Consider the following 13310-nt stretch of genomic DNA (forward strand, 5'->3'; position numbering starts at 1 on the left):
TTATTATAGATATACCAGTAGGAGCGAAGAAACGAATTTTCACTCATGTTAAAGTTGCATACAACTTAACCGGTGTGTACCCCGGTTTAGAATAGGTACACCGTATCCCTGCGTGTCGTAAGAGACGACTTAGAGGGTTGGCATCAGGAAGGGCATCCGGCCATAAAAACATTGCCTCAAAAATAGAACCATGACAATTTGGACAAGATTGTCATGGGGACCGCAAGGCAAACCCCCACTCTTGCAGGGAAAATGGCCTTAAAATGCCTGTTATTGTTGTTGTTGTTGTTAAAGTTGCATGCAGAGAAACGATCCCTTATATAAAAGGAGGGGCGCTTTGCGCCTCCCTTTGATAAATCGTCCAAACATTCGTACAGTACATCTTATATGATCCTTGATCAACAATGAAACACCTGTACATTGCTTGGAAATTATGAGGAAAACAATGATTGTAGGTTATATGCAGCATCTTCACTTGAAACGCACTATTCCTGTTGCCAGGTGCCCAGGTAAAGGAGGAAACATTTACACGACTCTGGATATACAGCCATCACATATACAACAAGGTCAAGAGACGGGACATCGTGGCCTGGGCACGTGATCTTGGCCTCTCTGGGTTCTGTTTGCCTGGAAAACCCGGCATTGTGTGCGTCGAGGGGACACAGCAAGCGTGCGACGACTACTGGACCCGGTACGCCAGCACGCTCCATCACATTTCACCAGGATTCAGCGAATCGTAATCGAGCATTTGGTTCACATTACTATAATACCTTTGGATACATTTATGATAATTACATGAAAAAAAAATACCGAGAACAGCACTCGGAGCACATACCTCTGCCAGGCTTTTTTCCAGGCAATCTGTCCACAAAAAAGTTTTGAAATATCGTGCTGTATATCATTTTTGGCCCGATCACTCAACCGTGAAGAATCACTTGAAAGAACTACAGTTGCATGCACCTCTATGTGGATGGTAGGTAGCCTGTGTGTGGATGGTAGGTAGCCTGTATGTGGATGGTAGGTAGCCTGTATGTGGATGGTAGGTAGCCTGTGTGTGGATGGTAGGTAGCCTGTATGTGGATGGAAGGTAGCCTGTGTGTGGATGGAAGGTAGCCTGTGTGTGGATGGTAGGTAGACTACGTGTGGATGGTAGGTAGCCTGTATGTGGATGGTAGGTAGCCTGTATGTGGATGGTAGGTAGCCTGTATGTGGATGGTAGGTAGCCTGTATGTGGATGGTAGGTAGCCTGTATGTGGATGGTAGGTAGCCTGTATGTGGATGGTAGGTAGCCTGTGTGTGGATGGTAGGTAGCCTGTGTGTGGATGGTAGGTAGCCTGTATGTGGATGGTAGGTAGCCTGTATGTGGATGGTAGGTAGCCTGTGTGTGGATGGTAGGTAGCCTGTATGTGGATGGAAGGTAGCCTGTGTGTGGATGGTAGGTAGCCTACGTGTGGATGGTAGGTAGACTACGTGTGGATGGTAGGTAGTCTGTGTGTGGATGGTAGGTAGTCTGTGTATGGATGGTAGGTAGGCTCTATGTGGATGGTAGGTAGCCTGTGTGTGGATGGTAGGTAGCCTGTATGTGGATGGTAGGTAGCCTGTATGTGGATGGTAGGTAGCCTGTATGTGGATGGTAGGTAGCCTGTATGTGGATGGTCGGTAGCCTGTATGTGGATGGTAGGTAGCCTGTATGTGGATGGTAGGTAGCCTGTGTGTGGATGGTAGGTAGCCTGTGTGTGGATGGTAGGTAGCCTGTATGTGGATGGTAGGTAGCCTGTATGTGGATGGTAGGTAGCCTGTATGTGGATGGTAGGTAGCCTGTGTGTGGATGGTAGGTAGCCTGTATGTGGATGGAAGGTAGCCTGTGTGTGGATGGTAGGTAGCCTACGTGTGGATGGTAGGTAGACTACGTGTGGATGGTAGGTAGTCTGTGTGTGGATGGTAGGTAGTCTGTGTATGGATGGTAGGTAGGCTCTATGTGGATGGTAGGTAGCCTGTGTGTGGATGGTAGGTAGCCTGTGTGTGGATGGTAGGTAGCCTGTGTGTGGATGGTAGGTAGCCTGTGTGGATGGTAGGTAGCCTGTGTGTGGATGGTAGGTAGCCTGTGTGTGGATGGTCAGTAGCCTGTGTGTGGATGGAAGGTAGCCTGTGTGTGGATGGTAGGTAGCCTGTATGTGGATGGTAGGTAGCCTGTGTGTGGATGGTAGGTAGCCTGTGTGTGGATGGTAGGTAGCCTGTGTGTGGATGGTAGGTAGCCTGTATGTGGATGGTAGGTAGCCTGTGTGTGGATGGTAGGTAGCCTGTGTGTGGATGGTAGGTAGCCTGTGTGTGGATGGAAGGTAGCCTGTGTGTGGATGGTAGGTAGCCTGTGTGTGGATGGTAGGTAGCCTGTATGTGGATGGTAGGTAGCCTGTATGTGGATGGTAGGTAGCCTGTGTGTGGATGGTAGGTAGCCTGTGTGTGGATGGTAGGTAGCCTGTGTGTGGATGGTAGGTAGCCTGTATGTGGATGGTAGGTAGCCTGTGTGTGGATGGTAGGTAGCCTGTATGTGGATGGAAGGTAGCCTACGTGTGGATGGAAGGTAGCCTACGTGTGGATGGTAGGTAGACTACGTGTGGATGGTAGGTAGACTACGTGTGGATGGTAGGTAGTCTGTGTGTGGATGGTAGGTAGTCTGTGTATGGATGGTAGGTAGGCTCTATGTGGATGGTAGGTAGCCTGTGTGTGGATGGTAGGTAGCCTGTGTGTGGATGGTAGGTAGCCTCAATGTGGATGGTCAGTAGCCTGTGTGTGGATGGTAGGTAGCCTATGTGTGGATGGTAGGTAGCCTATGTGTGGATGGTAGGTAGCCTATGTGTGTATGGTAGGTAGCCTGTGTGTGGATGGTAGGTAGGCTCTATGTGGATGGTAGGTAGCCTGTGTGTGGATGGTAGGTAGCCTGTGTGTGGATGGTAGGTAGCCTGTGTGTGGATGGTAGGTAGCCTGTGTGTGGATGGTAGGTAGCCTCTATGTGGATGGTCAGTAGCCTGTGTGTGGATGGTAGGTAGCCTATGTGTGGATGGTAGGTAGCCTATGTGTGGATGGTAGGTAGCCTATGTGTGGATGGTAGGTAGCCTATGTGTGTATGGTAGGTAGCCTGTGTGTGGATGGTAGGTAGCCTGTGTGTGGATGGTAGGTAGCCTGTGTGTGGATGGTAGGTAGCCTGTGTGTGGATGGTAGGTAGCCTGTGTGTGGATGGTAGGTAGCCTGTGTGTGGATGGTAGGTAGCCTCTATGTGGATGGTCAGTAGCCTGTGTGTGGATGGTAGGTAGCCTATGTGTGGATGGTAGGTAGCCTATGTGTGGATGGTAGGTAGCCTATGTGTGTATGGTAGGTAGCCTGTGTGTGGATGGTAGGTAGCCTGTGTGTGGATGGTAGGTAGCCTGTGTGTGGATGGTAGGTAGCCTGTGTGTGGATGGTAGGTAGCCTGTGTGTGGATGGTAGGTAGCCTGTGTGTGGATGGTAGGTAGCCTGTGTGTGGATGGTAGGTAGCCTGTGTGTGGATGGTAGGTAGCCTACGTGTGGATGGTAGGTAGCCTCTGTGGATGGTCAGTAGCCTGTGTGTGGATGGTAGGTAGCCTCTATGTGGATGGTCAGTAGCCTGTGTGTGGATGGTAGGTAGCCTCTATGTGGATGGTCAGTAGCCTGTGTGTGGATGGTAGGTAGCCTCTATGTGGATGGTAGGTAGCCTATGTGTGGATGGTAGGTAGCCTGTGTGTGGATGGTAGGTAGCCTCTATGTGGATGGTCAGTAGCCTCTATGTGGATGGTAGGTAGCCTATGTGTGGATGGTAGGTAGCCTGTGTGTGGATGGTACGTAGCCTACGTGTGGATGATTGACGATCCTGCGATTGGTGAAGCACAGGAACGAATAATAATCTATCTATAATTCCAGTAATCTCTGTGTGTGTGTGTGTGTGTGTGTGTGTGTGTGTGTGTGTGTCTGTGTGTGTGTATGTGTATGCGACCGCTGTTTCTCGACAACTACCGGTCCGATATACTTGAAACTTGCCAGGTATATTGCTGGGGACCCGAGGATGTGCCTTTTCAAGGTTTCATATTAATCGGACAAGTAGTTACCGAGCTATGGCGATTTCTTTACCAAACTCCGCAAGCCGTTCGCTTTGGACCAAACCATTTCATGTAAATAGAGGGGGGGGATTGTCACCGTACTCGCAAGCCGTTCGCTTTGGACCAAACCATTTCATGTAAATAGAGGGGGGGGATTGTCACCGTACTCGCAAGCCGTTCGCTTTGGACCAAACCATTTCATGTAAATAGAGGGGGGGGATTGTCACCGTACTCGCAAGCCGTTCGCTTTGGCTTTGCGAATGGACCAAACCATTTCATGTAAATAGAGGGGGGGGATATACTTTTGTACGGGCATGCCCTAGTAATAATAATGCATTTATTTTATATAGCGCTTTTCAGGAAGCCCAAAGACGCTTTGACAGAGTGCAAAACATAATGCATAGCAAAACATAATGCATAGCAAAACATAAAAACAATTGCAAAAAAGAAGAATCAATAGGGAAATATTCAAAGCACAAAGGAGGGAGAAGGAGAGGAGATAGTCAGGGGTTAGATGCTGTGGGTTGAATGTTGAATGCAGTGTTGAACAGGTGGGTCTTGAGTGATGTTTTGAATGTGGTGAGTGAGGAGGAGTCTCTGATGGTGTGAGGTAGCGAGTTCCAGAGGGTGGGAGCAGCGATGGAGAAGGCCCTGTCCCCCCAGGATCTGAATTTGGTCCGGATGGGGGGGGGGTCAGGAGGTTGGTACCAGCAGAGCGGAGGTTGCGGTGGGAGTGTGTCTGGAGAGGAGGTCAGCCAGGTAGGATGGGGCCAGGTTATGGAGGGCTTTGTAGGTCAAGAGGAGGATTTTGTACTGGATTCTCTGGGAGATGGGGAGCCAGTGGAGCTTGTAAAGGACGGGGGTTGAAACGAAGGGTCGAATGGCGTCCTCCTGCGCCCAAGTTCCTTGTTGTACCATCCTGTACATGTCGTCTTACAAAAGTTTCCATTTCAGTTTCCGTTTTACAACCAATTGAATCCATTGGACAAATGTTCTTTTTTGTTATTCTTTCCCTGCATGTTTTCATTTTTAACTTCATTCCAACTAATGGTCCCAATGAATATGTTGAAATAACGTTGTATTTATTATCCACCTGTTTGCTCCCAATTATGTTGTCATGGCAATACGACGGACGCCAATAGGATTGTTGTTGATGATGAGGACATGAACATGTATAATATTTTCAAAGTTGATGCATCGGTCTGTCTTTGACCCAAGCCCCCCTGGACTGTACCGCCCAGGCTGCGACGGCTGTCCTGGCATCACATTGCAATAAAACACCGTGAGGACATCCCAGTGCAGGTGAACCACATTGCTGGGCACAACTCCGACAGAGAGTTTGAACCGCTACGACGTTTCCCACCACTGGAGGAGAAGGCGTTTCAAGTCCGAGGGACACGCATGGACCTGGGTCAGCTTTACCGATACCTGGAAGAGCGTGGATGTGGACACATTTTTAAGCTGTACTTTGGTGTTGAAGGACAGTAGAACAGGTGGACATGTCGACTTCGTAATGTATTGAGAATTCGTGCTCCAAAATAAACTTCTAAAAGTTGCGAGTTGTTCCACATGTGAATGTTGATATCCTTTCTGGAAACATTCTCAATCGGTTTTTAAGAGCATCTTCTTCTTCGTCCTTTTACCTATGCCACCGAAGGTGGACGAATGTTGTTTCCATCCCTGTGTTTGTAGGATATCTCAAAACGTAATGGATGGATTTGGACGAAATTTGGTGGGAAGGTTTGGTACACAACGGGTACGTGACAGGGACGAATTGATTCGATTTTGGTTAAGATCCGGATCCGAATACTACAATTTTTTTTATCGCCATTCTTCAACATTGAGCGAGTCCCATGAACGATATTCAACACGGTATTTCAAAACGCGATGCACGGATTATGAGAATTTGGTGGATGATTTGGGTAAGTGACAACAACAACAAGAAGCCAATTTGATTTTTGTTCAGGTCCAGATGCAGACCCAAAATCATGGGGATCCAAAATGTAAACTGTTGGGCCTGGCGGAGGTATGCCGCCTGGCGGAGGTATGCCGCGTGGCGGAGGTATGCCGCCTGGCGGAGGTATGCCGCGTGGCGGAGGTATGCCGCCTGGCGGAGGTATGCCGCGTGGCGGAGGTATTCCGCGTGGCGGAGGTATTCCGCGTGGCGGAGGTATGCCGCGTGGCGGAGGTATGCCGCGTGGCGGAGGTATGCCACCTGGCGGGGGTATGCCGCCTGGCGGAGGTATGCCGCGTGGCGGAGGTATGCCGCGTGGCGGAGGTATGCCGCGTGGCGGAGGTATTCCGCGTGGCGGAGGTATTCCGCGTGGCGGAGGTATGCCGCGTGGCGGAGGTATGCCGCCTGGCGGAGGAATGCCGCGTGGCGGAGGTATGCCGCCTGGCGGAGGAATGCCGCCTGGCGGAGGTATGCCGCCTGGCGGAGGTATGCCACGTGGCGGAGGTATGCCGCCTGGCGGAGGAATGCCGCGTGGCGGAGGTATGCCGCCTGGCGGAGGAATGCCGCCTGGCGGAGGTATGCCGCCTGGTGGAGGTATGCCGCCTGGCGGAGGTATGCCGCCTGGCGGAGGTATGCCACGTGGCGGAGGTATGCCGCCTGGCGGAGGTATGCCGCGTGGCGGAGGTATGCCGCCTGGTGGAGGTATGCCGCCTGGCGGAGGTATGCCGCCTGGCGGAGGTATGCCACGTGGCGGAGGTATGCCGCCTGGCGGAGGTATGCCGCGTGGCGGAGGTATGCCGCGTGGCGGAGGTATGCCGCCTGGCGGAGGTATGCCGCGTGGCGGAGGTATTCCGCGTGGCGGAGGTATGCCGCGTGGCGGAGGTATGCCGCGTGGCGGAGGTATGCCACCTGGCGGGGGTATGCCGCCTGGCGGAGATATGCCGCGTGGCGGAGGTATGCCGCGTGGCGGAGGTATTCCGCGTGGCGGAGGTATGCCGCCTGGCGGGCGTATGCCGCCTGGCAGAGGTATGCCGCCTGGCGGAGGTATGCTGCCTGGCCGAGGTATGCCGCGTGGCGGAGTTATGCCCTCCACAGACTGCTGTCCTAGTTTGTTCATGGTGTCAGTGATAGTTTGCTTACTCTTCGCGTCCGCCAATTTCTCCGTCTTCGTTTGTACGCGGCACAATGCTGCGGGGGCAACATGATTGGCTGAGGATGTGGCTGTGCCGCTGATGCGATGGCCTCTGCTGGTTAGGGCGGGAATTTGGGATTTGTTCAGGGTGCCGGCGATGGCTCGCCTAATCTGAGCGAAGAACACCATGGGATCTTTTAACATCCACCATCTAATGCCGGCTGGTGGCCATCGCTCTGAGGGACGGCACGCACATTGATGAACCACCATGGCTGTGAAACACCAGGATGATAGTTTATAGACGAGTCGGGATTCAAACCCAGGCTCGGCAGCTTAGAGGTGAGTGTGTGTACCTTTAGGCCAACCTGTCAGCCTGTCCGACAAGGAATGGTGGCAGAAGGGACGGCCAGTTTAACATCCATCTGAGGGATGGCACGCACGTCGATGAATCACCCTGCTTGTGAGCCACTGGCATGAGAGTTTGTACCTGGGCCAAGATTCGAATCTAAAGTACAGATTTGAAGTAAAGGTGCAAACCTCTAATCTTGGCCATCCGGCCAATCCTTTACCTGTCAGCATAATGACAGGTTATTCCTGCAGCTTTCTGTGTTGTCCAATAATGACAATCAGCTTTTTAATTAATTTCGTTTCATTACCCTGCGCTCGGAAGCAAAAAGCATGGTTAAGCATTCAGTTGTGTACGTGTGCTGTGTGCCGTACATGTGTGTGCCGTACGTGTCTGCATTTTAAAAATTCATTTTCTCGGCAACCGTTGGTCCGATTGACACGAAATTTTACCATAGAAGCACCTCTGCCTGTATAATTTTAATATGACCCTACTGCAAAGCCGCAATGAGCCGCCGAAGCCAAAGCCTCTATTGAACTTTTTCGCAATTATTGTTCATGCATACTTCCGCATCCGCAAGATGGCGACCTCTATGGAGCGATTTGGTGCGTCAAAGCTTCGAAATTCTCAAAGGATCCAGCAAAATCTGGCTTTTCAACATAATGTTCATTGACAACACCAGCTTCGCCGGCTATTATCCATAATTATAATTATACATTATAATAATTATGACGTCATAGGTCACGTGGTGCAGGCGTCATCTTGGAAAAATCGAAAAACGTTCCACCTCTATATCTCCAAAACCGCTACATGGAAAAAATTTAAACATGGCTTATTGTAAAGAACTCCATATGGGGAATAGGTGTTGTTAACGATGACGTCATTGGTGCCATAAATATGACGTCAATTCGACAGGGACAACGCTTGGTCTGATCAGTTTGAAATGTATTGAGTGTGATTATACAACAATTATATTAGAGAATATAAATTTATGATGTCATCGCTCACGTGGTCTGGCAGCCATATTGGATCAAAAAAAAATGTTCAAAAACAGAAGAGTTGGCTCGCAACATGTTGACTGCGCAGGGTAAGTATTCTATGAATACCATCTAGTTATTTATTTACTGTACTTGGTAGAACTCGGTTTCTGGTGTTTCTCGAAGTTATTTAGGTAGGAAAGTTAAGTGCTTTTCCAGGTGGTGTTGGTGGTTTGTGTGCAGTAGCCTGTGGCTGCTGGTTGCATCATTTTCTGGGGGTGCCGCTGTTCCGCTGATGCAGTGCCTCTCTGTAACCAGTCACCTGGCTTACACTCAGGAGATGAAGATCTTAAACCACTCACCTTAACCATTCAGCCAACACGCGGCTTCTTTTCCAGGTACCAGCCAACACGAGGTTTCTTTTCCATGTACCAGCCAACACGAGGTTTCTTTTCCATGTACCAGCCAACACGAGGCTTCTTTTCCAGGTACCAGCCAACACGAGGCTTCTTTTACAGGTACCAGCCAACACGCGGCTTCTTTTCCAGGTACCAGCCAACACGAGGCTTCTTTTCCAGGTACCAGCCAACACGAGGTTTCTTTTCCATGTACCAGCCAACACGAGGCTTCTTTTACAGGTACCAGCCAACACGAGGTTTCTTTTCCAGGTACCAGCCAACACGAGGTTTCTTTTCCAGGTACCAGCCAACACGAGGTTTCTTTTCCAGGTACCAGCCAACACGAGGTTTCTTTTCCAGGTACCAGCCAACACGAGGCTTGTTTTCCAGGTACCAGCCAACACGAGGCTTCTTTTACAGGTACCAGCCAACACGAGGTTTCTTTTCCAGGTACCAGCCAACACGAGGTTTCTTTTCCAGGTACCAGCCAACACGAGGCTTCTTTTCCAGGTACCAGCTAACACGAGGCTTCTTTTCCAGGTACCAGCCAACACGAGGCTTCTTTTCCAGGTACCAGCCAACACGCGGCTTCTTTTCCAGGTACCAGCCAACACGAGGCTTGTTTTCCAGGTACCAGCCAACACGAGGTTTCTTTTCCAGGTACCAGCCAACACGAGGCTTCTTTTACAGGTACCAGCCAACACGAGGTTTCTTTTCCAGGTACCAGCCAACACGAGGTTTCTTTTCCAGGTACCAGCCAACACGAGGCTTCTTTTCCAGGTACCAGCTAACACGAGGCTTCTTTTCCAGGTACCAGCCAACACGAGGCTTCTTTTCCAGGTACCAGCCAACACGCGGCTTCTTTTCCAGGTACCAGCCAACACGAGGCTTCTTTTCCAGGTACCAGCCAACACGAGGCTTCTTTTCCAGGTACCAGCCAACACGAGGCTTCTTTTCCAGGTACCAGCCAACACGAGGCTTCTTTTCCAGGTACCAGCCAACACGAGGCTTCTTTTCCAGGTACCAGCCAACACGAGGCTTCTTTTCCAGGTACCAGCCAACACGAGGCTTCTTTTCCAGGTACCAGCCAACACGAGGCTTCTTTTCCAGGTACCAGCCAACACGAGGCTTCTTTTCCAGGTACCAGCCAACACGAGGCTTCTTTTCCAGGTACCAGCTAACACGAGGCTTCTTTTCCAGGTACCAGCCAACACGAGGCTTCTTTTCCAGGTACCAGCCAACACGCGGCTTCTTTTCCAGGTACCAGCCAACACGAGGCTTCTTTTCCAGGTACCAGCCAACACGAGGCTTCTTTTCCAGGTACCAGCCAACACGAGGCTTCTTTTCCAGGTACCAGCCAACACGAGGTTTCTTTTCCAGGTACCAGCCAACACGAGGTTTCTTTTCCAGGTACCAGCCAACACGAGGTTTCTTTTCCAGGTACCAGCCAACACGAGGCTTGTTTTCCAGGTACCAGCCAACACGAGGCTTGATTTCCAGGTACCAGCCAACACGAGGTTTCTTTTCCAGGTACCAGCCAACACGAGGTTTCTTTTCCAGGTACCAGCTAACACGAGGCTTCTTTTCCAGGTACCAGCCAACACGGGGCTTCTTTTCCAGGTACCAGCCAACACGCGGCTTCTTTTCCAGGTACCAGCCAACACGCGGCTTCTTTTCCAGGTACCAGCCAACACGAGGCTTCTTTTCCAGGTACCAGCCAACACGAGGCTTCTTTTCCAGGTACCAGCCACACGCGGCTTCTTTTCCAGGTACCAGCCAACACGAGGCTTCTTTTCCAGGTACCAGCCAACACGAGGCTTCTTTTCCAGGTACCAGCCAACACGAGGCTTCTTTTCCAGGTACCAGCCAACACGAGGCTTCTTTTACAGGTACCAGCCAACAAAAGCCAATGCTGCACACCACAACTCCCCGATAGGACAGTATCGGTCATATCAGCGTTAAAAGGAACATGGCACATCATCCTCTTTTGGGGTTAGCTTCTCGGGGGCATCATGTGAGAACACACCTTTCTGGGTGGTTCAAACTACCCAGATACTCGTCTGGTGATACATACACGACCCTCATACCAGTTTCAACTTTAGATAAGCAAACAGGACTGGGATATGTAGTATTAGACAAACACGGACGTATAGGGAAGTTCGATAGATCGAATAGGGAAGCCCCACCCCCCACCTGCGTTCCGTAAAAATGGCTCCAAGCAGAACTGCACCTTACCTGCTTTACCTGCCTACGCCGATTTGCCTTTTTGATTTGCGATTCGATTCGATTTGCCTGCGATTTGCGGACGTAATAAATGGATGGTAGCCGAATGGAATGACGTTTCTGAGCGAAAGCGACCGGACAGCGTTATTTATTCCTCCCCGTTAACATTAACTTCGCACGAAGCTGTCATTGCACGAGTTTAATAACTTTTACTCCTTTGGAACTCTTCGTCATCGTGAGATTCCGTGCAGTAAGCGGAAAACTAATTAACGGCCGAGTGTGCACGACCTCGCGGATCCGTGACAACGTTCTCCTTCTCCTCCCTCGGAGTCGCTATTTAAACGCGCGGCAAAGCCGAGACACGTTCGTACACTCACTCGTACACAGCGGATCATCTGGCAGACATGAGTGTGGACCGCATCTCTTCTTACCGGCGAGTGTTCGACGCCGAAGGCTTCGTCTCGGGCTCGTGTCACGCAGGCGGCTCCATCGGGCTCCGGGGTCGGAGTACGTCTCCCGCGGGGTTCCGCGCTCTCAGCGCATCCCCGGCGCGGTTTCGCTCATCGAGCGCGGTGGCCGGAGGGGGCTGGGACGTCCAACGCTCCGCCTCCCTGTACGGAGTGCGCGCCGCGTCATGCGTAATGGCGTAAGTTACGGCGTGCTCGAACAAGTTGTACGTACGAGTAAACCAACTAATTGCACGCGATTGTTGAATACGCTTGTATTGCGCTTTCGAGAAAGTGTAATAACGCTGCCCGCGACCTTGAAGACCATTACGGGACCGAACTCATGGAACTAGATTATGCAGTTCTGTACTGATAACTCCAAGTCCAAGACAGGAAAGCATGTACAATCATACCAACATAATGATAATCATAAGACTTCAAACAAAAGAAATACCTATTTGTCGTGCATATTATAAGATGACCATAGTCCATAATACAGGTGTATTTTCTGGAAGCGATAATATTGACCGTTTGTTCATCCTCCACGGCTTTTGTTTTCTTTTTCTAATTTCATGGGACTTCCTAAGGGGGATGGTGCCACCCCTGGACCTCGCAGCAGCAAGTGCCTTGAATGCGGAGTACCGCACATCTCGCTGCACCGACCGCGAGCAGCTCGTCCTTCTCAACGACCGCTTCGCCTCCTACATCGAGAAGGTCAGGGAGATGGATCATGGAGCCTTTTACCGACTGTCAGCATTACCCACTGATGCCACCTGCACTTGCACTTCACCCACTTAGCAGTCAGCTCAGGTGTTGCCTTAACGGTTAAGGTGGCTGGTGTAACTTAAGATCCGAGGGTCTCGAGTTCAAGACCCTGTCGTGCCGGTGGGTAGACTCGGTTTGTCATCCTTCCGAGGTCGACAAAATGAGCACCAGCCAGCTGGTATGGGAGGGGGGGTGGGGGGGGGGGGGCATGGCATTAGCGGCACCGCCGCATCCACAGGAAATGATGCAGCCAACAGCCAGAGCCTGCATACCACCAAATAACCCACTCAGCTTTTGTCATCGATATTTTGTGATGGTGCAGGTAAGAGATCTGGAGCAAGAAAACCGTCTGCTGGAGGTTGAGATTCAAACTCTACGGCGCTCGAGTGGACAACCCTCCGGTCTCCGAGCCCTTTTCGTGGCAGAGTTACGGGGACTGCAAGCCCTGGCACAATGCAGTCGTCAACAGCGGGTAAGTGGGACAAAAAACCCCAAGTAATCATCCAAACCGGTTCCCAATTGGCCAAAAGGTCGACATTGCAACGCTGCTGCCAAAAGGAAACAGAGGTCTTACTTACACTCCCCTCGCTTGTGCAGGACATGGCCGTGGCAGAACAAGCAGCCCTGGAGGCCGAGCTGGCAGCAGTGAAGAAACGTTACGAGGAAGCTACTGGAGCACGTCGTGCCGCACAAGACGAGCTTGAGGCCTTCCGTCCGGTAGGGACTGCCTTTCCACCTCTAGAAAAGGACAACTGTTACGGAGAGCGAAGGATCAATGTACACGACAAAGTTAAAAACATCTACATGAAATTTTTCTTGTCATGTGCACGTCTTCTCAGGATGTTGACAAAGTGACATCACGTCGCCTCGACCTGGAGTTGCAGATAGAGCTCCTAGAAAGGAAGCTCGAGTTCCTCAAATCTGTACAGAGCAAGGTATACAATATCTCCATCTTCATCA

The 13310-nt window shown here is 50.9% G+C and overlaps 1 protein-coding gene across 1 annotated transcript in view; it reads left to right on the forward strand.

Moving 5' to 3' along the window:
* LOC137440006 (glial fibrillary acidic protein) overlaps positions 1-13310 on the forward strand; it is a 35615-nt gene that overhangs the window by 16091 nt on the left and 6214 nt on the right. Inside the window, exons 5-9 of the mRNA XM_078768466.1 lie at positions 502-691; positions 12173-12299; positions 12673-12822; positions 12948-13067; positions 13190-13285. Of these exons, the coding sequence (XP_078624592.1) occupies positions 502-691; positions 12173-12299; positions 12673-12822; positions 12948-13067; positions 13190-13285 (683 nt within the window). The remainder of the gene's footprint in view (positions 1-501; positions 692-12172; positions 12300-12672; positions 12823-12947; positions 13068-13189; positions 13286-13310) is intronic.

This window comes from Myxine glutinosa, chromosome 14 (assembly GCF_964187855.1).
Source record: "Myxine glutinosa chromosome 14, kmMyxGlut1.1, whole genome shotgun sequence".
NCBI classification, from domain to species: domain Eukaryota; kingdom Metazoa; phylum Chordata; class Myxini; order Myxiniformes; family Myxinidae; genus Myxine; species Myxine glutinosa.